This window comes from Phyllostomus discolor, chromosome 3, assembly GCF_004126475.2.
Source record: "Phyllostomus discolor isolate MPI-MPIP mPhyDis1 chromosome 3, mPhyDis1.pri.v3, whole genome shotgun sequence".
In the NCBI taxonomy this organism is placed as follows: Eukaryota; Metazoa; Chordata; class Mammalia; order Chiroptera; family Phyllostomidae; genus Phyllostomus; species Phyllostomus discolor.
The window spans coordinates 197282235-197309675 of record NC_040905.2 but is presented as its reverse complement, the minus strand read 5'-3'; the positions used below and the strand labels follow the sequence as shown (position 1 = coordinate 197309675).

The 27441-nt window shown below is 40.6% G+C and overlaps 3 protein-coding genes across 7 annotated transcripts in view; all 3 read left to right on the top strand.

Annotated features, from left to right (window-relative positions):
• ZFP37 (ZFP37 zinc finger protein) overlaps positions 1 to 17195 on the top strand; it is a 33139-nt gene extending 15944 nt beyond the window's left edge. For both annotated transcript variants that reach the window (XM_036022060.1, XM_036022059.1), the window contains one exon: positions 16456 to 17195. In XM_036022060.1, coding sequence (XP_035877953.1) covers positions 16456 to 16535 — 80 coding nt within the window. In that variant the 3' untranslated portion in view covers positions 16536 to 17195. The remainder of the gene's footprint in view (positions 1 to 16455) is intronic.
• LOC114513919 (zinc finger protein OZF-like) lies at positions 806 to 14225 on the top strand. 4 transcript variants are annotated; one of them, XM_036022061.1, is made up of 5 exons: positions 807 to 1428; positions 4103 to 4147; positions 7525 to 7651; positions 9203 to 9295; positions 11523 to 14225. In XM_036022061.1, the coding sequence occupies exons 2-5, from the start codon at positions 4133 to 4135 to the stop codon at positions 12878 to 12880; spliced, it is 1593 nt and encodes a 530-aa protein (XP_035877954.1). In that variant the 5' UTR covers positions 807 to 1428; positions 4103 to 4132; the 3' UTR covers positions 12881 to 14225. The 4 variants fall into 4 exon arrangements, with proteins under 4 accessions (XP_035877956.1, XP_035877954.1, XP_035877955.1 ...); XM_036022062.1 differs by having other exon boundaries at positions 807 to 1985; XM_036022063.1 differs by lacking the exon at positions 9203 to 9295 and having other exon boundaries at positions 806 to 1428.
• A 7877-nt stretch (positions 17196 to 25072) lies between the features above and the next one.
• On the top strand, positions 25073 to 26959 carry LOC118499771 (zinc finger protein 883-like). Its single transcript, XM_036022069.1, has one exon. It carries the CDS (start codon positions 26256 to 26258, stop codon positions 26898 to 26900), a length of 645 nt encoding a protein of 214 aa, XP_035877962.1. The 5' UTR covers positions 25073 to 26255; the 3' UTR covers positions 26901 to 26959.
• The last annotated feature ends 482 nt before the right edge of the window (positions 26960 to 27441 follow it).

Below are 27441 nucleotides of genomic sequence, written 5' to 3'. Positions count from 1 at the left end.
GACCACAGAGCAAGCTCAAGACCAGGTCTAGAGGAGAATCTAGGGGTTCTGAATTATCCTTCGGAGTTCGTACCCCAATGCTCACCCTCTGCTGCTTCCTATCTGATGTGTCTTCAGCAGGGGCGGGGTCTTCTCATCCCACTCAGGGAACGTGTTCCCGGGGGAGGACATTTGAATTTTATTTTCCAGGGTGATTGGCTGGACTTCACCAAATGAAAGGCAATCTGACTTACCCTCTCCCAGAGCTATCTCCTGGGGAGAATACTGTGCCATCCTGACTTCTCCACAGACAGGCGCAAAGGGGGTCAAGTGTATGGTGACGGAAGGAGATTTGACTTTGGGTGGTGAACACATTTCACTATACTGACAATGTATTATGGAATTGTACACTTGAAACATATAATTTTATTAATCAGTGTCCCTGCAATAAGCTTAAGAATACAGTAAATCGTTAGGACCACAGCTATTCCTATAAGACAAATGGAAAAGAACTCAACTGTACTAAAGCTATGGAAATAAAACCTGAGACTTGAAGTAAAATTTCCACTGACAACACTTTTCAAAATTCAAAAATGCACTACCTCAACTAGGCCTGAAAAAGGGCTTGATGACCTTATAAATGACTGTAAGAGTCAGATGTAAAAGATGGTTATACAGAAAATTTAAAGAACTTTTACTAAAATATTAGAAAAGAATGCTATGTGTAAATTATTTGTAATAAATGCCTTTAAATCTTAAAACATTAAATAACATATCTCAAAAACACAGTAAGTGCTCAATAAACATTATTATTATTATTCCTCAGATTGGGAGAATGAGGCACTGTGATGTAGAGCAATCGATTTGAGACATTCTCATCTGTTTAACAGGAGGGGCTTCCCCTGCTTCCCGACTCCACAATTTTTGCTTTGCACCTTCCTCCGCGTACCCGTGTCTACATATCTTAGCTGAATCGGTTCCCTGACTCCATCCTCAGACACCCGGCTTTCCTAGTTTCTAATGTCGCCCCCACACTGTTCCTACACCTTTTCCGTAGCTCCAGTATTTCAGTTCCCACGTCCTTTGCTGTACGGCACTAACACTATTCGAAACATGGCACCGCCCACTTCCTTCCCATTCCATTCATGGGCGCGGCCATGTTAATCCTCGGCTCCAGCGATTCACAACCCGCAAAGTCTCGCGAAAGGCGAGTGAGGGGCTGCTCCAGTTTCCGTGGTTACTGGGAGAGTCCCACGGCCCCTGAAGTGGTGGGGGCAGGTCCTAGCTGTCAGCTGAGGGCCCACGAGAAGAGGCAAGAGGCGGGAAGTTGAAGAGCCCGATTTCAGAAAAGGAGGTTTCAGTCTTTGGCCGCGGTATTGGGAGTTAGGGATTCATGTATGATCAGCGATTGAGCGTTTGTAGCGGTCCGTAATTTCCGGTCCTGTTGTGGTGAGTAATTGAAGGGCGATATACCAGATAGTAGCTGCTTCCTTGCAGAGCTTGGGATTTAGTGGTGCTGCTGGTAGTAGGCCAGGCTGCGGTGCGGGTAACCAAGCACCTTTCTTTCCCACGCTCAGCCTTGGGGGCGGAGACGTCCTGCTCTTGGCCACAGGTTCCCCCGCCCCCAGGAGAAATGGCGGCAGAAGGAGGTATTGCACAGAGCAGGGGCAAAGTCAGCAAGTTATTGGATAGGGGAAAACGCTCCTACCCCTTTCCCTCACCAGATTGGCGGTGGGACCCCAGGGAGAGGCAGTCACTTTCCCACGTAGAGGTCAGAATGGTGGCTGGGGGTGGTGCCGGAGTGAAGAAGCCTGTCAATCTATCCTGAAGAAAAGACAGGATTGGTCGGGAGGCGGACCCTCCCAGAACACTGGGAAGTTTGGAAAGTTAATTGGACGTTCTGAGAAAGCACCTGGTCCTCCCACGCCAGAAACTAATATAAACTCAGGGGGAGGAAGGGACACTCTCTTACTCACCTGGGGACCATACTATTTGGTGCATTTGAGGTACTTTGTGTCCGTGGAAGCCACATGGCCATTGGTAGCGCTGACCCCACACTCAGGTTCCTGCGGGGAGCCAGGAGCCGGACAGTGGCGGCCTGCAGCAAGCTGAGCTTCCTGGATGACCGCTCAGCGGCTGCCCGCGGTTCCCAAAGGACGGGACAGGAACTGGGGCACTGCCGTTGGGGTCGTCTGGCTGAGGATGGTTTGGGCTTTCCTCGGGTGGAGGGAACAGGCTCTGAGACAAGAGTCTGCCATTCTCCCGGATCATACGTCATTTGAATAAAAATCTTTTCTCTCTTACCAGTCTCTGCCTCTAGAATTTGCCTATTGGAGGCGACAGGCAGCGAAACCCTTACTTTGGTTCTGTAACATTTAAATTTTGTGAATAAGTTGTGTAAGTTCTTTGTATATTTTGGATATTCACCCCGTATTGGATATACGATTTTCAAGTATCTTTTCCCATTCAGTAGGTTGCCTGTTCATTTTGTGTATGGTTTCCTTCTCTGTGCAAAAACTTTTTAGTTTGATGTAATTCCGTTTGTTTATTTCTGCTTTTGTCACCTTTGACTGAGGAAGCTGGTCCAAAAACATATTGCTAAGACTGATGTCAAAAAGCTTACTGCCTATGTTTTTTCTTAGAAGTTTTATGGGCTTACATTCAAGTCTTGAAACCATTTTGAGTTTATTTTGTGTATGGTGTGAGAGTTGTCAGGTTTCATTCTTTTGAAAGTAGCTGTCCAATTTTCTCAATAGCTCTTATTGAAGGGATTGTCTAAAACCTACTGTATATTCTTGTCTTTGTCATAGATTAATTGAATATATATATGCATGGGCTTATCTCTGGGCTCTATTCTATTCCATTGATCTGTGTGTCTGTTTTTGTAACAATACTCTGCTGGCTTTGATTGTTTACCCTTGTAATATAGTTTGAAGTCAAGTGGAACATAATACCTCCAGCTTGGCTACTGTTTCTCAAGATTACTTTGGCTGTTTGGGGTCTTTTGTGGTTTCATACGCATTTTATGATTATTTGTTCTAAGTCTGAAAAATGCCACTGGTATTTTGATGGGGATTTCCTGTAAATTGCTTTGGCTAATATGGACATTTTAACAATATTCTTTAATTCCTTACTATGTTATATTTTTTCATTTGTGTCATCTTCAGTTTTTTTCATGAATGTCTTATAGTTTTCAGAGTACAGATCTTCCACTTCTTTGGTTAAATTATTGTTAGGCATTTTATTCTTTTTTTTAAACACCCTTTTTTAAAAAGATTTTATTTATTTATTTTTAGAGAGGGAAGGGAGGGAGAAAGAGAGAGGGAGAGAAACATCAATGTGTGGTTGCTGGGGGCTGTGGCCTGCAACCCATGCATGTGCCCTGACTGGGAATCGAACCTGTGATTCTTTGGTTCACAGCTTGAGCTCAATCCACTGAGCTATGCCAGCCAGGGCCATTTTATTCTTTTTGATGCAATTATAAATGGGATTAGTTTTTCTTTATGATAGCTCCTTATTAGGATATAGAAATGCAACTTATTTTGTGTATATTAATTTTGTATTCCATGACTTTATTGAATTCATTTATTACTTTTAATAGTTTTTGGTGCAGTTTTTTAGGGTCATCTGAATTTAGTGACAGTTTCACTTTTTTCTTTCCAATTTGGATGCCTTTTATTTCTGTTGCTTGCCTAATTACTGTAGCTAGGACTCCTGGTGCTATATTGATTGAAAGTGGTAGGAGTGGGCATCCTTGTATTATTCCTGATATTAGAGGAAAAGCTTTCAGTTTTTCTCCGTTGACTATGATATTAGCTCTGGGTTTGTCAAATATGGCAAGGGGAGAAAAGTTTTAAAGATATAATGGAATATATTCACACCCTTAAAGGAAAAACATGTCATGTCTTGATCTCAGAATTGTAAGTTAATAGGTTTATGTTATCAGAGCATAATCCTTTGTGATCTCTCTAAAAGCAGCCTTTGAAAGGGGCAGCCTTCAGAGGGTAGTCTTTTATGTGGTTGGTCATAGGAAATTCTAGGCTGGTGGTTCTAGGAGTCCCAGGGCAGGCCCAGATTCTCAAGCTTTCAAGGCTGTCTGCTCATCCCAGCTCTGTCTTTACAGATAGCTGCCCCTTCTAAAGAGCAACAGAAAATGACTAAATCCCAGGTAAGTGTGTTGTTTACACCCCATTTTGTTTTCCACTGTATTTGAGACAGTTTTCAGAAATTAATTCAATTAAGTGAAAAATGTATATAGAGATGAGAGAAACATTGATTAGTCGCCTCCCACACCTCCCTCCCCCCACCCTAGACTGGAGACCTAGCCTGCAACCCAGGCATGTGCCCTGACTGGGAATTGGACCGGTGACCTTTCATCTTTCAGGCTGGTGCTCAATCCACTGGGCCACACCAGCCAGGGCTCTCTTCTGTTTCTTACCCTTTGTAAATAAGATCTCAATTTTTTATTAAAACATTATAAAATACTGAATTCTTTTACATTGGAAACCTGTCTTATAGATATGCTAAGTATTTGTTTGCTTTAAATTTTTCCTTGGGGGACAGTCACAGACTTGTAGAATTGATGGGGGACAGGACAGAGAACTTGCTCCTGACCTGCCCGAAAACACGCTGCTCCACCCACAGGGACCACCTTGCTCTGCCCCCTCTAGTCCGGATGGTCCTCAGTTCCTTCTGCTCCGTGACCCGGCACTGCAGCTGGCTGATGTGCCCCTGACCAGCCTAGGGGCCTCCATCCCCTGCAGGGGGCCCTGCCTCTCCTCCTGGAGGCGTCGTCCATCTGTCACTCACTGATTCTGGCGGGCCCAGCTGGTCCTCTCACAAAGTCACTTTTTCCACGTGTAATTAGTAAATATTCTGTGGTGAGGTCCCCTAAAATGATGTGGCTGTCCCACCTCTTATCCAGTGTTCCGTGTACTCGTGTGTTTGTGTCTGCGAGCCTGAACCCCTGCGTGCCCTCTGCCCTTGTAGGCTCAGCCCTTGTACGCCTCTCTGTGGCTGTCCTGCCTGTGGCTCCCTCGTTTCCTTTGTCTGCTTTGTGCTCCATCACCCTGGAGTCCTGGCTGGCTGTTGTTGTGACCTTTTTTTACAATTTCACATGTACATTTTTCACTATTCATTTTGCATAAATTCACATCTACAAAACCCAACTCAGCACCTCAAAATTACTCTTTCTTTCCTATTTGTAGCGTAACCCACTTAACACCTTATAGCATTTATATGTTTACTTGTTTGCCTCCATCTACTAGTCTGTAAACTTCCAGTGTTTTTTTCATATTTGTATTCTGAGTACCAAATAGTGCTGGTCACGTAGGTGCTTAATAAATACTTACTGATGGAAAGAGAGTGAATGATTCTCAATGGCAAAGTTGTTTTTTTTTTAAGATTTGATTTATTTTTAGAGAGAGAGGAAGGGATGGAGAAAGAGAAGGGGAGAAATATATATATATTTTTTAATATATTTTATTGATTATGCTATTACAGTTGTCCCATTTCCCCCTTCACTCCCCTCCCCCCTGTGCCCCCTCTCCCACCCACCTTCCCCCCTTTAGTCCATGTCCATATGTAATACTTATAAGTTCTTTAGCTTCTACATTTCCCGTACTATTCTTGCCCTCCCCCTATCTATTTTCAACCTACATTCTATGCTACTTATTCTCTATACCTTTTCCCCCTCTCTCCTCCTCCCACCCCTACTGCTAGCCCCCCCTTGTGCCCTCTATTTCTGTGGTTCTGTTCCTATTCTAGTTGTTTACTTAGTTTCTTTTGGTTTTGCTTTAGGTGTGGTTGTTAATAATTGTGAGTTTGCTGTCCTTTTACTATACATGTCTTTTCTTTATCTTCTTTTCTTAGATAAGTCCCTTTAGCATTTCATAAAGTAAGGGCTTGGTGATGATGAACTCCTTTAATTTGACCTTATCTGAAAAGCACTTTATCTTCTCTTCCATTCTAAATGAGAGCTTTGCTGGATAGAGCAATCTGGGATGTAGGTCCTTGTCTTTCATGACTTGGAATATTTCTTTCCAGCCCCTTCTTGCCTGTAAGGTCTCTTTTGAGAAATCAGCTGACAGTCTGATGGGAACTCCTTTGTAGGTTACTGTCCCCTTATCTCTTGCTGCTTCTAGGATTCTCTCCTTCGTTTTTACCTTGGCTAATGTAATTATGATGTGCCTTGGTGTGTTTCTTCTTGGGTCCAACTTCTTTGGGGCTCTCTGCGCTCCTTGGATTTCTTGGAAGACTGTTCCCTTTGCCAGTTTGGGGAAGTTCTCCTTTATTATTTGTTCAAATAACTTTTCCACTTGCTGGTCTTCCCCTTCTGGTACCCCTATAATTCGGATGTTGGAACGTTTAAAGGTGTCCTCGATGGTCTTAAGCTTTTCTTCGATTTTTTGAATTCTTATTTCATCATGCTCTCCTGCTTGGTTGATTCTATCTTCCTTCTGGTCCACTGTGTTGTTTTGAGATTCAGATTCCTTCCTTTCACAATTGGCTCTTCTCCGTGTGTCTTCCTGCATCCCTTTTATGGTAATCTGCATTTTTTCATGTAATTTGGATCCAAAATCCACCAGTTCCGTGAGCTTCCTGATCACCAGTGTTTTGAACTGTGCATCTGATAGATTGGCTATTTCTTGGTCACTCAAAAGGATGAGTCCTGGGGGTCTGATCTGTTCTGCTGGACACATCTTATGTCTTTCCCCGTCTCTCCTATTATTTTACTTATTTATTTATTTTTTCTCCGGTCTGGTCGCTCTTGTTACGGTGGGGGGCAGAGACTTAGGTGTTCAGAAGGGGAGAAATATTAATGTGTGGTTGTCTCTCACATGCCCCCCACCGGGAACCTGTCCTGCAACCCAGGCATGTGCCCTGATTGGGAATCGAACTGGCGACCCTTTGGTTCACAGGCCAGTGCTCAGTCCACTGAGCCACACCAGCCAGGACTCAATGGCAAAGTTTTTATAGTAGGAAGTTTTGCTTCTCCCACATAGTGGAACACAAAATTGGCCTCAGTCCTGACTGGTGTGGCTGAGTTGGTTGGACGTTGTACCATAAAGCAAAAGGTGACCTGTTCGAATCCTGGTCAAAGCGCATGCCTGGGTTGCAGGTTCAGTCCCTGGTCAGGTGCAAATGGGAGGCAACTGATCAATGTTTCTCATATCAATATTTCTTTCCTTCTCTTTCTAAAATAAAAAAATTGGCCTCATAGTGCCCTGGCTGGGTGGCGCAGTCAGTTGTACTGTCATACCACACACCAAACAGTTTCCGGTTTGATCTCCGGTCGGGGAGCATTATAGGAGGCAGCTGGTCAATGTTTCTCTGTCTCCTGCCCACCATCCTGGACCTTTCTGTCTCTCTAAAATCAAGAAATATATCCTTGGGTGAGGATTAAAAAAAATTAGCTGCATAGTAATATTTTTAATTTATCATTGCTAAACTCTGCATGATGAAAACAACAATAATTTCTCAACACTTTTACATACATTATCCAGTACTTTTCACTTAAGATTGAACAAGAATGTCCTGTTACAGGGGTTTGTGTCATTCAAGGATGTGACTGTGGACTTTACTCAGGAGGAGTGGCAGCAGCTGGACTCTGCTCAAAGGAACCTGTACAGGGATGTGATGCTGGAGAACTATAGCAACCTTGTTGCAGTGGGTAAGGACATCTTCCTCTGTAGGTACTGGTTGGCATTAACCACCTATTGCTATACAATAACTACTCCAAAATTTAGTGGCTCAAAATATACAATTTTCTGTAGGTCAGGAATTTCGAAAGACTTAGCCGGGTGGCTCTGGCTTGTGGTCTTTCATGTGGTTGTGGTAGGATACTGTCGGGCTACAGCCATCTGAAAGCAGGACTGGGAGTCTAGGATCCGTTTCCAGGGTGACTCACTCAGGGGTTCCTGGGAGGAGCCATCAGTCCCTTGCTGTTCAGTGAGTGGAAGGAGACCGCAGTTCCTCACCTGTGAGCTTGCTCTCGGGACATGGCCAGCTTCCCCCAGAGACACGGATCTGAGAGAAGCTAGGAGGGAGCCGCAGTGCCAAAGTCGTAGTGCCTTTTATGACCAAGTCTCCAAAATCACACCTTATCACTTTTACCTCATTGCGTTTGTTAGGAGTGAGGGACTAAGTGCAGCCTGTGCTCCAGGGGAGGAGGACTAGGCCCTCCATCTTGAATGAGACAGTGTCAAGGGCTTCGTGGACATTTAATAAACCCATCGTAGTACCCCCATGACTGCCATTCCTTTCCCGTTTATTATAAACTGTTTTGTCTCTGAATGCTTAATGCGCTTCGTTTCAGGGAATAAATGTCAAAAAATATGTATTAATTTTGAGTCCCCATACTATGCTTCTACTTTTCTGGGAATTTGGATGAAAGGAAAATGGGAACTGTGTCTTGCTCATTCCTTGGAGACTAAAGACAGTGTGCTGGGCCCAAGTTGTCAGTTCTTATAAATTGAAGTATAATGTGTATAGTAAGTACTCAGATCTTGAGTACACAGCTTAACACGGTTTTTCATCTGCATACACTCACTCAGCCACTCCCCAGATCTAGCTATAGGACATTTCCAGCACCCGGCAGTCCCCCACTTAGCCCAGGAGAGAGAACGACTGGCTTCTGTCCCCGCACATCTTGTTCGTTCCTCAACTTCATGCAAGTGTGATCACACAGTACACAAGTTCTCGTCGTGCGGCATCTTTCATTGCACTTCGTATCTGTGAAATTCAGCCATGTTTTGGCATGTGGCAGAAGTTTGATTTTTTTTCTTACTGCTTCGTATTCCATTTAATGACTATACGGTAAATCATCCGTTGATCCACACTGGCTTTGATGGTCATGTGAGTTATTTCAGATTTCGGCTATCATGAGCAAAACAGTTATGAATGTTCTTTTTTTATGAATGTTCTTATACATATTCTCTAGTAGAAATAGGATTTCACTTCTGTTAGGTATATATAGATATATATAGGAATAGCATTTCTGGGTCATAGGGCATATGCATATTTATCTTTGGTGGATACAACCAGTTTCCAAAGACGTCATACCAATTTGTATCCTACTGGCAATGTATGAGAGTTCCATTAAGCTTTGGCGATGTTAGTCTTTTTAATTTTAGCCATTCTGATACATAATGTCATGGGCCCGAGTTCTAGGATGGTTGGTTGTCCACTAATGCCCAAGTCCCGTATCATTTCCCATAAACAGGGTATCAATCTCTGAAGTCAGATGAAATCTTCTTGTGGAAGGAAGGAGAGCCATGGATGGCGGAGGGAGAAATCTCAAGTTGGGCTTATCCAGGTAAGTGAGAACCTGGCGTATGGGAGGCAGGGATGTAAGATTCGTATTAAATAAGGACATTTTTAGCCTTGAAATATTTTTTAGGAAATCGTTTTGAAGGCCATAGATGTTTAGAAACAGCTGAGGACCACACATGGCCATGGGATTGTTGAATGCCTAAATGACACTACTACATACTAAACGCCTATATGATCCTTTTTTTTCTCGAATTTTGATACCTATAGTTTGGCTCTTATCTATGTCCACATCATTTAGGACATTTCTTAATCAATTGGCCTCCCTTGGTTAACAACTTCAGCACCCATTCTCCCCAGATGGGTGCATACCCCTCTCCTTATGCATCCAGGCCATCAGGGCATTCTGAGATATACTATATTTCAAAGTTACTGAATGATATTCATATTCTTTCTAAGTGCTTCTATTTTTCTTTATTTCAGTGTGAAATATTTTAGAGTTACAATCTTTTGTTTTTTAAATTTTTTTAGGACTTTTTAAAAAAAGATTTTATTTATTTATTTTTAGAGATGGGGGAAGGAAGGGAGAAAAAGAGGAAGAGAAACACTGATGTGTGAGAGAAGCATCAGTTGGCTGCCTCTCACACATACTCCAGCTGGGGACCGAATCCACAACCCAGGCATGTGCCCTGACTTGGAGTCGAACCTGCAACGTTTTGCTTTGAGGGATGCCCAACCAACTGAGCCACACTGGTCAGGGCTTTTTCAGGACTTTAATAGTAGAAATATTGCTTCTCTGCCTGTCTTCCTTTTCCATTACTTTCTCTGTGACCATTTTTACTTGATTCTTTACTTTATTTTTACTATCTTCATTGTTTCCCTGCCTTTTTTCAATGCTGTTTATTAAATTTTCATTTGAGTGTATTCTCCCTGCCTGCATCTTGTAATTTCATCTTCCACTTTTCCCCCCGAGTTTATTCATTTAATTTTCATCTCTCCCCTTTTTTTCCCACTTAATTTTTTATAAAGTTCTGTTTCATGGTGTTTTTCCATGTCCTCATGCTTGTTTGAGTGTATTTAATTCTATCTGGAGTTCAGACAAAATTTTCTTCTGCTTCATGGTTAGGTTATTTTTATTTTTTTTTCCAGGGGACTGTCCTCTGTTGATTTCTATACAAATTCATTGCCTGATTTTTTCTATAGTTTTCTATGGATTTTACTTTTCTTCTGTTAATTTTTATCATATCATAGTATAAGATTCTAATTCAGTGGAATTCTTTCTTTTTTAACTTTTATTTATTTTTTAAACAGAGGGAAGGGAGGGAGAGAAATATCAATGTATGGTTTCCCCTTGTGTGCCCCCCACTGGGGACCTGGCCTGCTACCCAGGCATATGCTCTGACTGGGAATCGAACCAGTGATCCTTTAGTTCACAGGCTGGAGCTCAATCCACTGTGCCGTACCAGGGTTGGAGTTTTTTTCCATTAATACAGCAAAGTCTAGGTATTTTGGTAGGATCCCTCACTTTTTTCTTCCTTCCTTCCTTTTTGTGATTGGGGAGGAGGCTTGAGTTTTCTGGTTCTGTGGCTCTTTTTGCACCCAGGGCCCTAAATTTCCTCCTTTTTCTTTTCATAATCACTACCACCCAAAAGTAGAGGGTATGTCTTGTTTCTTTTTTACCTTTTCTTCCTCTGAAGTCACCTGTTCTAACTCAGGATTGCTCCCTTTAAATAGAACCTGCCCCATTCCATGCCTTTTTAGGTCATCTGATACTTTAAGATATATGTACAGTCCTATAAAATCCCTTTTCTGCAGTGTGCTTTACTCTGCCCAGTTACTTATACAGTATTTTTATATTTAGTGTGGGTTTAATCGTTCTGCAGATTACTTTAACTTACTCTCAGTTCTTTTTTGCTACCATCCTTTCTTTGTCTTTCCTGAAGTTACGTTTTGGTCTGCCTTTGCTCTTCACAGAGCCTCGTGGTGGAGTGGGGGTGGGGCAGAAGTGTAGGGGACCATGTGGAACCATGATATAGAACCTTGATTGAGTTAATGAACTCTTCTTTTTCCATTTCTCCCATCCTACCTTTTTTAAATGTCTGCTTGTTCTTCTGTCTTTGGGTTTTAAGATCATACTCTTACATTTTAAAGCTGACCAACCATACTCATGATCAGATTTGCTGTTCTCATTAAAATGAAGAACTTTGTGTTTTGTTTTATATTTTTCAAAGCTCAAGGGTGAAGTAACATCATTACATTTTGGATTTTTTCAGCCTTTGAAATTAGACCCAAAGTGAAAGAATTAACTCCACAGAAGATCATTTCTGAAGAAGTGGTACTCCATAACATGATAGGATACTCAATTTCTGAAGACGGGAAACTGAGAGGTGATATAAATCACCGGGAAAACCAAGACAAGTTTTTGAACCAAGTTGCATTAGGTAATAGTGAGTCACTGACTAAGGAGCTAAACCATGAATGTAATACATGGGGGAAAGTGTTTCATCTGAACACAGCTAATGAGCACATCAGAGCCTCCATGCACAGGTCACACCTCTTTATACAACCACAAACTGTAACCAGTGAGAAACATAAATGTGTTCAGTGTGGAAAAGCCTTCACTGGAAAGTCAGGACTCACTGTTCATCAAAGAATTCATACTGGGGAGAGACCATACAAATGCGATGAATGTGGAAAAGCCTTTACTCAGAAGTCACAACTCACTGTACATCAGAGAACTCATACAGGAGAGAAACCCTATGAGTGTAGTGAATGTGGGAAAGCATTCATCCAAAAGTCAAACTTCATTATTCATCAGAGGATTCACACAGGGGAGAAACCCTATGAATGCAGTGAATGTGGGAAAGCTTTCATCAAAAAGTCAGCACTTAGTGTACATCAAAGATCTCATACTGGGGAGAAACCCTATGAATGCAATGAATGTGGGAAAACTTTTATCAAAAAGTCAACACTCAGTGTACATCAAAGAGCTCATACTGGGGAAAAACCCTATGAATGCAATGAATGTGGGAAAGCGTTCATTTGGCGGTCACAGCTCGTTGTACATCAGAGGATTCATACGGGGGAGAAACCCCATGGGTGTAGTGAGTGTGGAAAAGCCTTCAACAGGAAGTCAGAACTAAGATTACATCACAGAACTCATACTGGGGAGAAACCCTTTGAATGTAATGAATGTAAAAAAGCCTTCATTCAAAAGTCAGATCTCATTATCCATCAGAGAACTCACACCGGGGACAAAAGATATCAATGCAATGAATGTGGGAAAGCCTTCCTCCGGCGTTCTCAGTTCATTGAACATCAGAGGATTCATACTGGGGAAAAACCCTATGAATGCAGTGACTGCAGAAAAGCTTTTATCCAGAAATCACAACTCATTGTGCATCAGAGAATCCATACTGGGACTAAGCCATATGAATGCAGCGAGTGTGGAAAAGCCTTCAGCAAGAAGTCACATCTCACTGTGCATTACAGAATACATACTGGAGAAAAACCCTATGAATGCAGTGAATGTAGAAAAGCTTTCAGCAAGAAATCGACTCTCACAGTTCATCAAAGAATTCACATTGAACAGACACCCTTTCAATTGAATGAGAAAACTTTAATTCAGTGATCAAAATTTTATTGCACATCATAGAACTTACATGGCTAGAAATTATATGAATTTACATGGGAAGCCTTCATTAATAGCTTGAGAATTATTAAGCACTACAAAATTCATAGTAAGAAGCAAGCTTGAAAAATCATGTTTCAAAACAAAACACTGCTATATTGGACATTTCGGTTCAGACCTAACAGTAAGAGTTTTTTTATAATATGCTAGAAAAATCTCAATTACATATAATTGACTTGTTAACTATAAAGGACAACTTTTTAAAATGCAGAAGTAAACTGAATAATCAGGACAACAATGGGACAACCACATGTAATCATCCTGCAAGTGATGTAGGAATGGCATTCAAACCCAAATTGTGTTAGTGGGAAGTGAATGTGGGTATTTACACCTGCCTGCCTTCACTCTAAATGACATCATTTCCCCCCGCACCTTAAAACACAAAGTGTAAAAGGATAAATTGTGTCTGCAAAAGCAGTATGGTTTGTTACTTACCAAGAGTATAAAAAAGTATTACATACAGATCTTCCTCACTTTCTTGATGTGTATGGAATAAAGAGGATGAAACCTAAGTATTTGTAAAGACTTCAGTAGTCAGTGGTGGACTTAAAACAATATTTAAAGCATGCAGGGAGAAGAAGGACACCGAACAACACAAGGCCGAAAGAAGACAGCAGCGTGGCTGTGGACAGTGTTGCCGTTCTGAACACATCACAGACGTTCTACACAAGGAGTTCCTGTCATGCTCCTGTTTTCAACTCCGCATAGTGTTTACATAAGCACTGTTGTGTGCACTTCAGGGTCTTTGTATCTTTGTGATGATCAGAAATTTTTGAAAGCTTCCTTTGTTGTACATGTCTACCACGTAAGCATCGTGTCTACTTAGCATTTTGACATGCACTCTTTAATCATTGCAGCAAATGTATGAGACTGGCATTATCACCATTCTATAGACGAGGCAAGTGGAGCTTGGACGTGTTCCCTGACGCAGCAAAGGCCACGTGGCAGTGGAGAGTTGGAGTTCGGACCAACTTCTTAATCCCCACAGTGTCCTGTCCTACTGGGGACATGGAGGACTGGGCACCATGTCACTTCACCTCCAGATAGAACTGAGTTGGTTTGAACATCACATGGTTTTCTGTATTCTGTTTCTACATTATGTTGAGTAATTTAACAAGAAATGTGTTTTTAAAGGTTATTAGATTCCACTTTCTTATTTGTGGAATCTATTGGGGCTACAGTGTTTTTGAGAGACTGGTTCATGTGTATCTGTTTTGCTGCTCTGTAAATTTCCTTGTGACAGCCTAAGTATTAGGAGTTATACTGTTATTTTTTAGTTTGTTTGGAAAAAATTAAGTCTGTTTTATTGAGATGTCATTTTATTATCACAAATAACTTCTTTAATTTTTATATTCTGTCATTATCGAATGTATGCTTTCCTTTTACAAACAGTAACCTCATCTTATATGTTTATAAATATTTATTGTCAAATAATATTATGAAAAGAGGGATTGTTATAAAAAATACTCAAGTCTATTTTTTAATTAATTAATTTATTTTTATAGACATGGAAAGGAAAGGAGAAAGAGAGGGAGAGAAACATCTGTCTGTTGTCTCTCACACACCCCCAACCAGGGACCAGGCTGGCAACCTAGGAATGTGCCCTGGCAGGGAATTGAAACGGTGACTTTTCAGTTTTCAGGATGATGCCCAGCCCATTGAGCCACAGCAGCCAGGGCTAAATAAATTGTTTTCTTGAATGGAAGTAAAGCTGCTGTATCATTTTGAACCTGATTTAAAATTTTTTTTAGATCAAATACTTCTTAGACTTTAATGTTTTAGAATTGAAAATTGTGAATAATAACTATGATTATTAATTTAATATTAAAAAATAGAACAGTTTCCTTAAATGGCCTGATCAGTATCTTAAAAAATATTTAACTTTTAAATTAAAAGACGTGAACTGCAGACATTTTTTATGAGTCATTTTGAAGATGAATGTTGGTCTGGGATGTAAATGTATGGGATTTTTTTGAACAAACCTGTCAGAAACTAAAGTATCCGTGTGTCTTGTCCTTCAGTGTTGTCATCTTAGAAACTGTATGAATCATGCAAATTTTACAGTCATAACAATCATTTGTCAAACTCCTTTGAGACTTTCCTTGAGGTTCAGTGTACCTGTTAGGCCTCGTATGAAACCAAGTAATATTTTCAGAGAGACTTCAACCAGTAGAATTCATTGTGTTTCTAGCATTTATCCCTCTTCACTATCATCCCATTAATTCTGTGCATAATTTCAGCAAGGAGAAAGCTTTATACTCCTTCTGTTTCATGTCCCAGATTCTTATAAGATTCAGTACCTTTATTTTCAAATGTTTACCTTTTATTTTATGGTTTCCTACACACAGCTAGTAATTCCATGACCAGTAAAGAGGCAGGGGGTTCCTGTACATTTTTTTAATTGCCTCCTAATATATTTGACATATTAGCCTATTTGCTTTTATTCTATTAAGAAGGGTACTTCATACTTCCTCCTTTCTACTTTAGTAGTGCTACTGTTAGATATTTCTTGAGCGCTATGGGTCAAGCACTATCTCAATTTTTAAAAGTACACAGCACTCCGTGAATGTGCATGTCACCCTTGCATAGGAGCCATGGTGGTCTCTCATTCCAATTTAAGTCTGTGCTGCTGAAGTGAGCACAGCCTGTTCTCACTTTAAACAAGTGGAATTTGAGAGATTGTGCAAGAAACCATGGCTCCTGCCCAGGCTTTGAAACATTACACAGTACACAGTACATAAACTCAGATATTTCAAAGTCTTTAGGCAGAGTCAAAAGTTGAAACAAATGGAGCTACCTAATAATGTAGAAAATATGCCTTAGGTTGCTTTATAGGTTACATGGTCAAAATGTTAATCATGTCTGTCACTGAGATGCTGGTGTTTATTTAAAGATTAATATGCTGATGGTCACTTAAATTATTAGGTGTCATGCTTGTTTCAACTTCAGGTTTTTTTCACAGCTGAGCTCTATCCTGTTTCAGACATTCTTAGAATATAACAGGTCAAAATGTCATGCCAGTGTGTTGGGGGCAGGATGGGAGGGAATCCAACCATGGATTTTTTTCTGGTAAGTTGGAGAAAAATGGAATTTCTACGCCTTTCCTATTTGGTAGCATACGTAGGGTTGAATCCCGAGAGAAATGAGATAATATTGAAATGAAAACAGTACGTCAATGTATTGGGGATGCTATTAGAGTAGCACTTAGAGAAAATTGTATAGTTTTAACTTATTTTATTAGAGGCGATGTCAATTACCTAAGCTTTCACCTTATAAAGATGGAAAGATATGAGTGATAAAACCCAAAATAAGTAAGAGAATATAAGTAATAAATGTAAGTGCACAAATCAATGAATTAGAACACGTCAGACTACAGGCCAGATCTGGCTAGTTGCCTTTTTCCATACTGTTCTTAAACTAGAATCAGTTTTTAAAAAGTGGATTGTAAAACAAAGTGCAACAGGGACTGAAAGTGGTCACAAAACCTAAAATATTCACTATCTGGCACTTCACAGAAAATGTTTGTCAATCCCGGAACCGGAACACAAACAATAGAGAAAAGTCAATGACAACAAAAGGCGATTCGCTGAAATAATCAGTACAATTGATAAGTCTTAGGATAGGCACATCCCAATAAAGAAGAGACAGAAATTACTAATGAATAAAGGAGGTGACACCACTATTTTACAGTCAATGAAAAGAAAGTTACTAGTAACTGTACTTTAAAAATTTGCTAATTTGATTAAATTGGAAATGTCCTTGAAACATGTGAGTTACCAAAACTGGGTAAGAAGAGAATACTCAAAATAGCCCAATAACAATGAAAGGGATTGAATTTATAATTTAAAGTCTTCCCTAAAAGAAAACCCTAGGTCTATATGGTTTCACGGGTTCCACTCAGTCATTTTTAAAGAGGGAATCTCACCTAAAATTCCTGCCTTTAAAAAACGGATAAGAACCCTCAAGGCAAAGGATGCCAGTACACATTCTCTCCCTTGAGCGTGGCTCCCCACCTTCCTTCCTCAGGCTTGTGTCTGTGCTTTCTCCTAAGTACTGAGGGTTCCAATGAGACTCACGGCCAGGGAGAGCAGAGGGCAGCTGATCCTGTCTCCAAGGGCCCTCCTTTTGCTTAACTCCAGTGAGTTAAAAAGAACCCCCACCTGGGCTCACTCCTGTTGCTGTGTTCTTGCTTCTTCCATCCCAAGCGCTTCCTTTCTTTCACTGTCTTCATCTTTAATAAACGTACTCTCAAAATCATCTGAACTCATGTCTTGAAATCTTGCCTGCATGAAGTCAAGAAGCCACACATTCCAGACCACGCCACAGCAGACCCACCTTGGTCCCAGTCCCTGTGCGGTGACATGATCATCTGTTTGTTCCATTTATGTACGCACTCATTGGTTGATTTTAGCATGCGTCCTGACTGGGGAGCAAACCTGCGACCTGAGCTTCTCAGGGCAAGGCTCTATCCAACCGAGCTACTTGGCCAGAGTCTCTGTTAATTTTTAAAGTACATAGAGTACATACTTAAGCATATATGATTATATAATTTGTATGTATGTGCATAGAAGCAACCTATTTTTATTTTTATTGACTTTATTGGGGTGACGTTGATTAAATTATACAGGTTTCAAGTGTGTAACTCTATAATCATCTGCATGTTGCATGTTGCATTTACCACTCAAAGTTAAGTCTCCTTCCATCACAATTGATCTCCCCTTTATCCTTTTCTACCTCCCCCCCACCCCTTTTTCCTCTAGCAGTCACCACACTGTTGTCTGTGTCTGTTATTTTTCTTAATCTCTTCACTTTTTTTCCACCCAGGCCTCCAACCTTAGAGTGGGCTTTTAATCTGATTTTAATTTTGTTATTTTTCCTCTTCCTCATCCTTATTCTCTATTTTCTGCAGCCCATATATATTCTTTGTATAGATGAAAGTTAGGTATGTACATTCCCTTTTAATTAAATGCATTTGTTGGGCTTTATTCTCAAGAACAGTTGCGGAGGAGGGCACAAATTAATCTACAAGGATTCATCAAAGCACCATTTTAGCAGCGTTAAAGTGAACATAAACTAAATTACTCACAGAAAGAAAAAAAAGCTCTAGAAAAAATATTTATTCCCAAAGTATGATCTTATTCAATATTTCATCTCCTGTCCTCTCACACACAGCGCTATTCATGTCGAGGAATGGGACTATCGGATTTGTTTTTAGAATTACACACACACACACACACACACACCCCATGGCGTCCATAGTTACTGTCTTTGTTACGGAATTCCATTTAGTTTGGATTTTTTCCTGTCCTCTTGCTTATCTGTTATTTATAAAAGATTACTTATAAATCATCTATTGATATACTGATATAACGAATAGGCATTACCTTTGTGCAACGGGAAAATTTTAACGAAGAATTTGCATCCCTTTGGATAAGTATTTGCCTACGGCAAAAGAGATTGTTTTCTTTTCCTTTCTCCTTTTCACTTAAACCGCAACAGTCAGATACATTTGCATCTCTCACCACGAGGGAAAGGCGCTGGAGGAGCCTGCAGCTGACCGGGCTCAAGGGCTCCCAGCCTTGCAGAGCATGCTGGGAAGTGTAGTTCCAGGAGGTCACATGCGCAGATTCACCTCCTGGTTTGCGGGATCTGGATACCCTGACAGTGAACTTTTTATTTAAAAAAAAAAAAAAAAGAACTTTATTTATTTATTTTTTAGAAAGAGGAGAAGGGAGGGGAAAAGGGAGAGGAACATCCATCGGTTGCCTCACGCACGCCCCCAACGCGGGACCTTGGCCTTTAACCCAGACACGTGTCCTAACTGGGAATCAGAAGGGCTACCTTGCCAGACGATGTACAAACCACTTTCTGAGGAGCTGTTGAGTTCGTTCTTTCACTGACCCTTGCACTTGAGTGGGAGTTGGGGAGTAGCTCCGCTCGGGACTGCCCCCATCCAGGGAGATGGGGCTGAGCTGGAGAAGCCTGGGAGAGCACTTGGGCTGGCTAGGTGGCAGGGGGGCGGGGAGGAGCGGGGAAGAAAGGCGGCGATTAGGGGGTGGGGTTTGGTTTACGTGGGAGTGGAGTGCTGAGAGGTAACGTGAACCCTGCATCCCGTTTATGCAGGCCTAGGGGCTGTCTCAGCGTTAGAGGGAGTCAGAGTCCTGGCTGTCCATCCCAGACTTAAGGGGTCAGGGGTTTGGGCGCTCTCCTCTGGGCTGGGGGGCGGGGAGAGTACAAGGACAGAGCTTGAGGCTGTTGGGCTTTTGGCTGTGATGGGATCAGTTGGGCAGATAGATACTCGAAGAGGAGGGGCTGCCCCTTCAGACTTTGGTAGGAAATTGCAGAAAAACTGAACTTAGGAACTCAGTGGCGCTAGAATTTAGGTCTCCTGGTCCCAGTTCTTTTTGCTTTGAAACGCCCCTCTAGAGGTAGCTTTTTGTTTGGTTTTGTAAGTAAATTTCTGAAACCTCTTCTGTAAAGAACCGTGGAATTGGTTCTCTACTTTCTGTGGGTGATTAGCAGTTGATCTGTGTCCTTTGCCATAGCATTTGTGAATGCACCTTGAAAAACTTAAAATGCTTTACAAGTGTAGTTGTGATCTCTACTGATGAACGTGGAGGAGACTGGTGTCCTCGATGTCCCCATCCTGGGAGGGCCAGCGCTCCGGAGCTAACCCCGTGTCTGGATTGCCCGATCGGAGCGGTGTCCCTGAACACTGCAGAGACCACCCAGACGGGGTCAGAGTTCCACACGGCAAAGCCAGCGGCCTTTCCTGTTGTGCTTGCTCTTCAGGGAAGGAACCTGACCCTAGACTCCCCAAGACCTTATTTTTAGGGAGGGTGTGGGTTACATCCACGTAGTCAGGCAGGGTTCCCATAAAGACAGTCCTGGTTTCTCCAGGCCCCATTCCTCTTACAGCTCTGCCTTCCCAGGTCTCTACTTGGTTAGGTAAGATGGCGTTAAGGAGGAGGAGCTGACCATTGGCCCCTGGCTGCATTGTTGTGCGTGAGCAAAGCTTTTCAAGCCTGCATCTTCAGCTCGGTGTAAGATTTGTATCTTAAGCTGGGTTTGACTTCTAGTTACCACCTGAAGATGGAAAAATCACATGTAGTTAAATATCCCTTGAAAATCTCTTAAATTGCTCTTAATTTATATGTAGAGGTTACATGTATACAACTATCCAGTAATATATGTATAAATGTACCCACATTTGTTCTAAGTCAGTTGTCCCTAGCACATTTACTGAATTTCCATCCTTCCCCAAATGTTTGAAGTGCCATGTTTATCATCTATTAAATCCCTATAAAAGTAAGGACCCATTTCTAGACTCTTCATTGTTTTACAATTCTTTCTGTCTGTCCTTGTGCCAGTACCGCTGCGTTTTAATAAACATAGATGTATAATTCTTTGATATATAATGTAGAGAGGTCCCTCCTCATCCTTATCTTTTTTCTTGTTCACAAATACATCTAATTGGGAGGCATATTAGTTTCGTAGGGCTGCTGGAATGCAGAACCACAAACTGGGGGGCTTTCCACACCAGCAATTTATTGTCACTCAGTTCTGCAGGACAGAAGTCTGAAACCCAGGAGTCGGCATGGCCACGCTGGCAGTATTTGGCATTCCTTGGTTAGACAGAGGCTGCATAACCTTAATCTTTGCCTTCATTGTCACACGGTATCCTCCCTGCGTGTTTCTGGGTCACCACATGACCATCTTATAAGGACAGCAGTCACATTGGAGTAGGGTGCCACTCCAGTGTTATTAGTTAATAATCTTATTATACCTGCAGTGGCCCTATTTCCATGTAAGGTCACATTCTGAAGTACTGAGGATAGGACTTCAGCTTTTAAAAAAATTTTGGCAAGGGCGCATTTAACTCACAACAGGAAAGAACTGGCATCTTTAAAGTATTACATCTTTTCATCCAAAAATGGATTTTCCTCTGGTTTTCTTCAACTGTTGAGAAGTCAGCAGTGCTGCTGTTTGGCAGTGACTTTGCCCAGTTCTTAGACTGCTTTACGACTGTTTTCTGCCTTTGACTTTCCGAAGTTTGACTGCGATATCCTAGGTGGGAGTTTCTTGGTATTTAGCTTTCTTACGGTTTGGGGCTTCTTGAATGTCTGTCATCAGTTGGGGAAATTTTCTGCCCGAATTCCTTCAAATATTGCATCCTGACTGTCCACTCCCTCTGTTTGGAGACTCCAGTTATGCAGATGTTAGACCTATTGAGCAAGTCTCATAGATTGCTTATGCTCTAATCTTTCTTTATGAAAAATATATGTGAAAAGAACCGTATAAATTGTGTCAGCAGGAAGTAAAACATAAAACAAAGCTAAAGGTGCTCAAAGGAAAACATAAGTTGTAGGACAATAGTTGAGGTAAATAGGAGATTAACGGACATATAATGAGGTATCTTCTTGTTTTTATTGATAGGCTTTTTATTAGAACAGTTCTAGATTTACAGAAAAATTGCGAAGATGGTGCTGAGGGTTCCCATGCAGCCCACAGCCAGTTGTCCCTATTGTGGTGCTGTGGTTGGCAATAAGAAATACACAGGGTGGGGCAAAAGTAGGTTTACAGTGTGACTATAGGAAACAGTTTATACCTGGGTTATTATTTATTAATTATTGTATTATTTTCCACTCAAACAACTGTACTCCTACTTTCGCCCCACTCTGTTTATTTGGCTTCTATTCTCTTTTATGATGCAGAGCTCCTAACACCCTTGGAATGTTCTGGTTGAAGAAAACAAGCAAGGAGTCTTTTGTTATGTTAATGAGGTGACCTTGGGACTGCACCTCAGGGTGGAGACTGGTGGTTAGCACTAACCCTGTGATGAGAGGGCTGGAACTCTGACTTTCAGCCCCACCCCCGTGACCTCCAGGGAGGGTAGGGGGGCTGGAGGTCCTGTTCAATCATCAATGGCCAGTGATTGAATTAGTCTTGACCACGTAATGAAGCCTCTACAAAAATCCAAAAGGAGAGAGTTTGGAGAGCTTCTAGGTGGGTGAAAACACGGAGATTTGGGAAGAGTGGCAGGTCTGGAGGGGGCGTGGAAGCTCCGTGCCTTTTCCCCATACCTTGCCCTATGCGTCTCTTCCATCTGACTGATCCTGAGTTACCCGTATTTTGCCATGTATAAGGCACACTTTTTTGCCCACATTTTTGAGGGAAAAATAAGGATGCACATTATACATGGGTATAATGATTACATGCCATGGACATAATAATCCCATGTATAATGTGCACAAAAGCGTAGGTGTGCATTATACATGGCGTTAAGAGATTTAGTCCTTTATGATCTTTGAGTACTTTGGGAAAAAAGCCAAACGGGAAACCAAATTTTAACCCTAATTTTGCGTGGCAAGAATAAATTATACCAGAGGGAGTTGATGGTACGATGCAAATGGGTAATGCTCTTAGATATTGCTATTAGGAGTTCTGGCTCCACATAGCTCTCTCCCTGCTTACCGAGATAAGCAGGTCTAGCCAGTCCTTGGTCCCAGTATCTTTCCTCCGAGATTATGTATGAAATAGGAAAGATTTACCAATGTTTGTATCTCTAGCTCCTTTTTTTCTATGTCCTGACACCATCACTTTTTAAAATTTTATCCTCACCCAAGGACATGCTCATTGACCTTAGAGAGAGGGGAAGGGAGGGAGAGAGAGAGGGAGAGAAACATCCATGTGAGAGAGAAACATTGATTGGTTGCTTCTCGTATGCGCCCTGACTGGGACAGAACTGGAAACCTAGGCATGTCCCTGACTGGGAATCGTACCCTCAGCCTTTTGGTTTACAGGATGATGCTCCAAACAACTGAGCCACAATGACCAGGGCACCATCGCTTTATTTTTTGATCGATCCACTTTTCTTTATGTGTATTGCTACCATCAGGGAATAGGGTTATAACCATGCTCATTTATGCATTACCCACTTATGATACCCTTAGAGTTTCTAATTTCTTGAGTTTATGTTTTATAGCTCTATATCCATGTCTATTTATAGATATCAATAGGCAGATAGATAGATATTTCTTATTTTCAGTATATTTGTAGGGAAACTTCAGTATTGCTTCTGAATATTCTCAGCAGTAGGCACCAAATAATGTACTTTTGGCCACTGCTGAACTTAGAACCTTGAGTTCAAAGTTTCTCCACTTCGTCGTTTTCAGTTGAGAGCTTTTCTGTTTCTTTCAAAAATGTTTGCATGAATGATCCTTTAGTGAGTAGGTATTTATTGATGTTTTAGGAAATAGCACTGAAGGTTGTGCCAGTGGACTTTACCTTGTAGGAATGAAAAGAATCAGACCATTTTCAGGCAACATACAGAGATGTGGTAAGAACTGTAGCAGATTTTTCTCATTGCACAAGTATAGCTTTATAATTAGTACATATTGCCAGACTGCAGTGACTTTTTCCTAAAATGCTACAGTGTGTTGGCTTATGGGATTTACAATTGCTTATCTGCGACTGGGTTTTGAGCTTAAGGACCAGAGATTTTAAATTTTGTTTGTCTACAGATTCCTTTCCTTTCCTTCCCCTCCCCTGCCCACCCCTCACCTCCCTTGCCTTCCCCTCCCATCCCTTTCCTTCCCTTTCCTTTCTTTCACTAAACAGGCAATAGCTATTTTCTTTAAAACATTATAGGTAGATAATTGCATTACCTTAACAGTATCAACATTTTTATGTCTCAGAATTGCTATAGATGGCTTAGGACACAATTCTGTAACCTATTATAAACACTCAAGTCCATATCCTTCACCAAGATTAGGATATCAGCTTTTAAATCGGATGTTATCTTACAAGTAGGAAGAACCATATTAATAACTCACAGAACCTTGGGGTGGTGAAAACACAATACAGTCTACAGATGATGTGTTATAGAATTGTATACCTGAAACCTGTATAATTTTATTAACCAGGATCACCCCAATAAATTCAATAAAGAGGGGAAAGTACTAAATGAGTACTATTAAAAATAGATAACAGAAAAAAATGAAGGAATATCACAAAATACTTGGTCCAGAAAAAGTCGGATAGCAGAGTAACAACCAAGTAGCTAGAAATCCTTGTAAAGAACGGTCCCTCTGTGTGTTGTGGTGGTGTTGCTAACAACATCAGTACTAGGAGGTGGTCTTGGAAGTGTTGGTTAGAGCCCTCTTTTCTGTGTAGAAAACTGAGTTCACTTCATGAGAATGACATCAGCCTCACTTCTACCGGTCTTCATGCATCTTCCCACCTTTCTGTGGCCTCAGGGGAGGCGATGGCTCTTTTCCATTGTCACTTAGTGTCTCCGCCTGTACCCGGGATTCCATTCTTCTCCACTTGTTTTAGGACCTTGATTTAAGGATTTTTTTCATGATTCAATCATTTCCTGTTCTAATTTCAGACATTCAAAAGTTTTCTTTGCTTTAAAGAGAGCATATTGCACAAGAATTTAATTTTTCATTTCTTTAAATTTTATTCTTTCCTCTCAGCACCAAACTTTTCATACCTGTAGCTCACTGCTCTAATTCCTGTTCTGTTTCAGTCTTTGATGTTAGATTCTTATTTTCTCTCTTTTTTTTTACTAGAAGTATTTTGAAAAGACTCATTAATTCTTTCGTGATAGCAACCTGTTCTTTAGTCCTTTCTGTATTCAAACTTTCTGCTCTATTGGGTATTTTGTCTCTGTGTGACACCACTAGATTCTTTTCTGTTCTAATCTCTTTCCAAGTGCTTCTTCCTGAGTTTTACTTTCTCCCTAACACAAATGCATGTACTTTTAAGATTTATATTCTACTCATTTATTTTTTAAACTCAATTAGTTTATTGTGGTATCCTCAAATAGTCTTTGCATGTCATTAATTCCCTGATATATTTGTCTAGTCCATATATCTCATTTCCATTTTGTCCCCAAAGTTTCCCCAGCCTACAGTCTCTCTCCACTGAATGTCCCACTTCATTTTAAATCATTTTAAAGTCAATCTAGTGAAAAATGAAATCAGCTCTCCCTAAGTAGCCTCTTGGCCCTTCTTCAGTAGTTCTACCATTAATACCACTATTAGTTCCAGTCTGTTTGATTAGAAACCACTCTATCTTCACGAATCTCATTTTGTAAGAATTGCCCATAATCAATGTCAGTATATTTTGTTTCTTCCTTTTTTTGTTTTAGATTTACTCCTGTACTAAATTCTTACTAGTAATTTCCCATTCCGGGCCCTCATCATTTATGTTATACTTTTCTGCTGAATTTGAAAATCTTATTCTTGCATTATCCACTTTAGATTAAATTAACAAGCATCTTCACCTAAAACATCACATATTTACGTTATTACTATAGCAGAAAACTTCAATTTTTTTAATCTCCCACTACATGGCATTGAATGGCTCTTTAGTTGTCAGAGTGTTTTATTGTTCAATTCCACTTCTCTTTTCCCCATTTATTTTTTACCTTCGCTCTACAAATACTTACATTTGAGGTAGTGTCACTAACTTTTTGTCCCATCACGTACTTTGTTGTATCTTCACCTTTGAGTAAATTGTCCATTTCATCTCAGTAGCTGCTGTTTCTTTTTCTGTGCCTATCTACAGTGATCCTTCTTTAAACTTACATATAAATCAGGGCTTACCCTGTATAACCTTTTGTTTTATACATATCACTGGTTTATTTTTATTATATTTTTTCCATAATTGATGAGCAAGTTTTCTTTTCCCCTTTTGTATTTCAGAGGAAAGAGACATGGTCTTCCACTTAGTTTGGGACCCTATAGCCAAAGTCAGAGAATCAACTCCCAAACAGAACACTTCTGAAAAACAAGTAGTGCCATGGTGTGACACTAGAAAAATTTAGCAAATTTTCAAATGATGATTTCTAAAATTTCACATTAGAAGAACTGGAATTTGATAACCAGTTTGAGAAACACCAGTAAAACTAAATTACAAGGAAACTCAATTCAAGAGAAAGGCCATGAATATAACTTGGGGGAAATATTTAATCTGAGCTCAAACTTTTTTAAACAACTGTGAGTTTCTAAAAGATAAAGATTTCATAATGGCGATACAAATGGTAGGAGCTTAAAGCGTAAGTCTGCTTCAACTGATTTTTTAAAAGGCAATTTATAAATGAAAAATAATTTATTAGATATAAGTAAGGATGCATTTATATCTAAAATCTTACTTATTCTAGGAACAATTTAAAGGTGAGGCCATAGTTCAGTGGTCATGGAATCTGAGAAAATAGAAAATTTATGTGAGAGAGAGAGAGAGACATGAATGTAAACTATGTGGTAAAACCTTCAGCCGGAACAGTAACCTTATCCAGCATCAAAGGATGCATACTGGAGAGAACCCTTATGAATGTCATGAATGTGGGAAAGCTTTTAGCAACATTTCAGCCCTTACTCAACATCACAGAATTCACACTGGGGAGAAACCTTATGAGTGTAATGAATGTGAAAAAGCCTTCAGCCACAGGTCCTGCCTTAGAAATCATGAGAGAATTCATATGGGAGAAAAGCCCTATCCTTGCCATGAGTGTGGGAAAGCTTTTAGCCATATTTCAGCCCTCACTCAACATCACGGAATTCATACTGGAAAGAAACTGTATGCATGTATTGAGTGTGGAGAAAGCTTCAGCCAGAGCACCCATCTTATTGAGCATCAGGGAATTCATTCTGGGGAGAAATCCTACCAGTGTAAGGAATGTCAGAAAGTATTTTGCCACAGCACATCATTGATTCAACATCAAAGAACTCACACAGGAGAAAAGCCCCATGAGTGCAATGAATGTGGAAAAGCCTTCAGCCACACCCCAGCCTTCATTCAACACCAGAGAGCTCATACTGGAGAGAAACACTATGAGTGTAACGACTGTGGAAAGGCCTTCAACAGGAGTGCACATCTTACTCAACACCAGAGAACTCACACTGGAGAGAAACCTTGTGTCTGTAAGGAATGTGGAAAAACCTTCAGCTGAAGTACACACCTTACTGAACATCTAAAATTCATTCTGGTGAGAAACCCTGTCAATACAATGAATGTGGGAAATCTTTCAGTTTAAGATCGGCCCTTACTATACATAAGTGAACTCGTACTGGGGAGAAAAGTTGTGAATGTAATTAATGTGGTGATAGGTTCATTCGTTCATTTGTCATAGTGCATCTTTAATCCAACATCAGGGAACTCATTTCAGAAATGAAACCCTATCACAGTAATAAATCAGGGAAACCTGTAGCCATAGGTCTTCCCTTAACACATGTGCACTCACAGAAGTAAGGAACCCTAGGATTGTTATGCAAGAAATACTCATTCTGTTTAAAGTTTAGAAACACTCAATATTATAATATTTGTACTGAGAAGAAACACTTCTTGCAATTAATCTGAAAAATGGGTTACCTTTGAAAGAAAAATTTATAGTGGAATTATTCATCTCCAAAACTGAAGGTTCTTAAAAAAAGATTTTATTTATTTATTTATTTATTTTTAGCGACAGGGTAAGGGAAGGAGAAAGAGAGGGA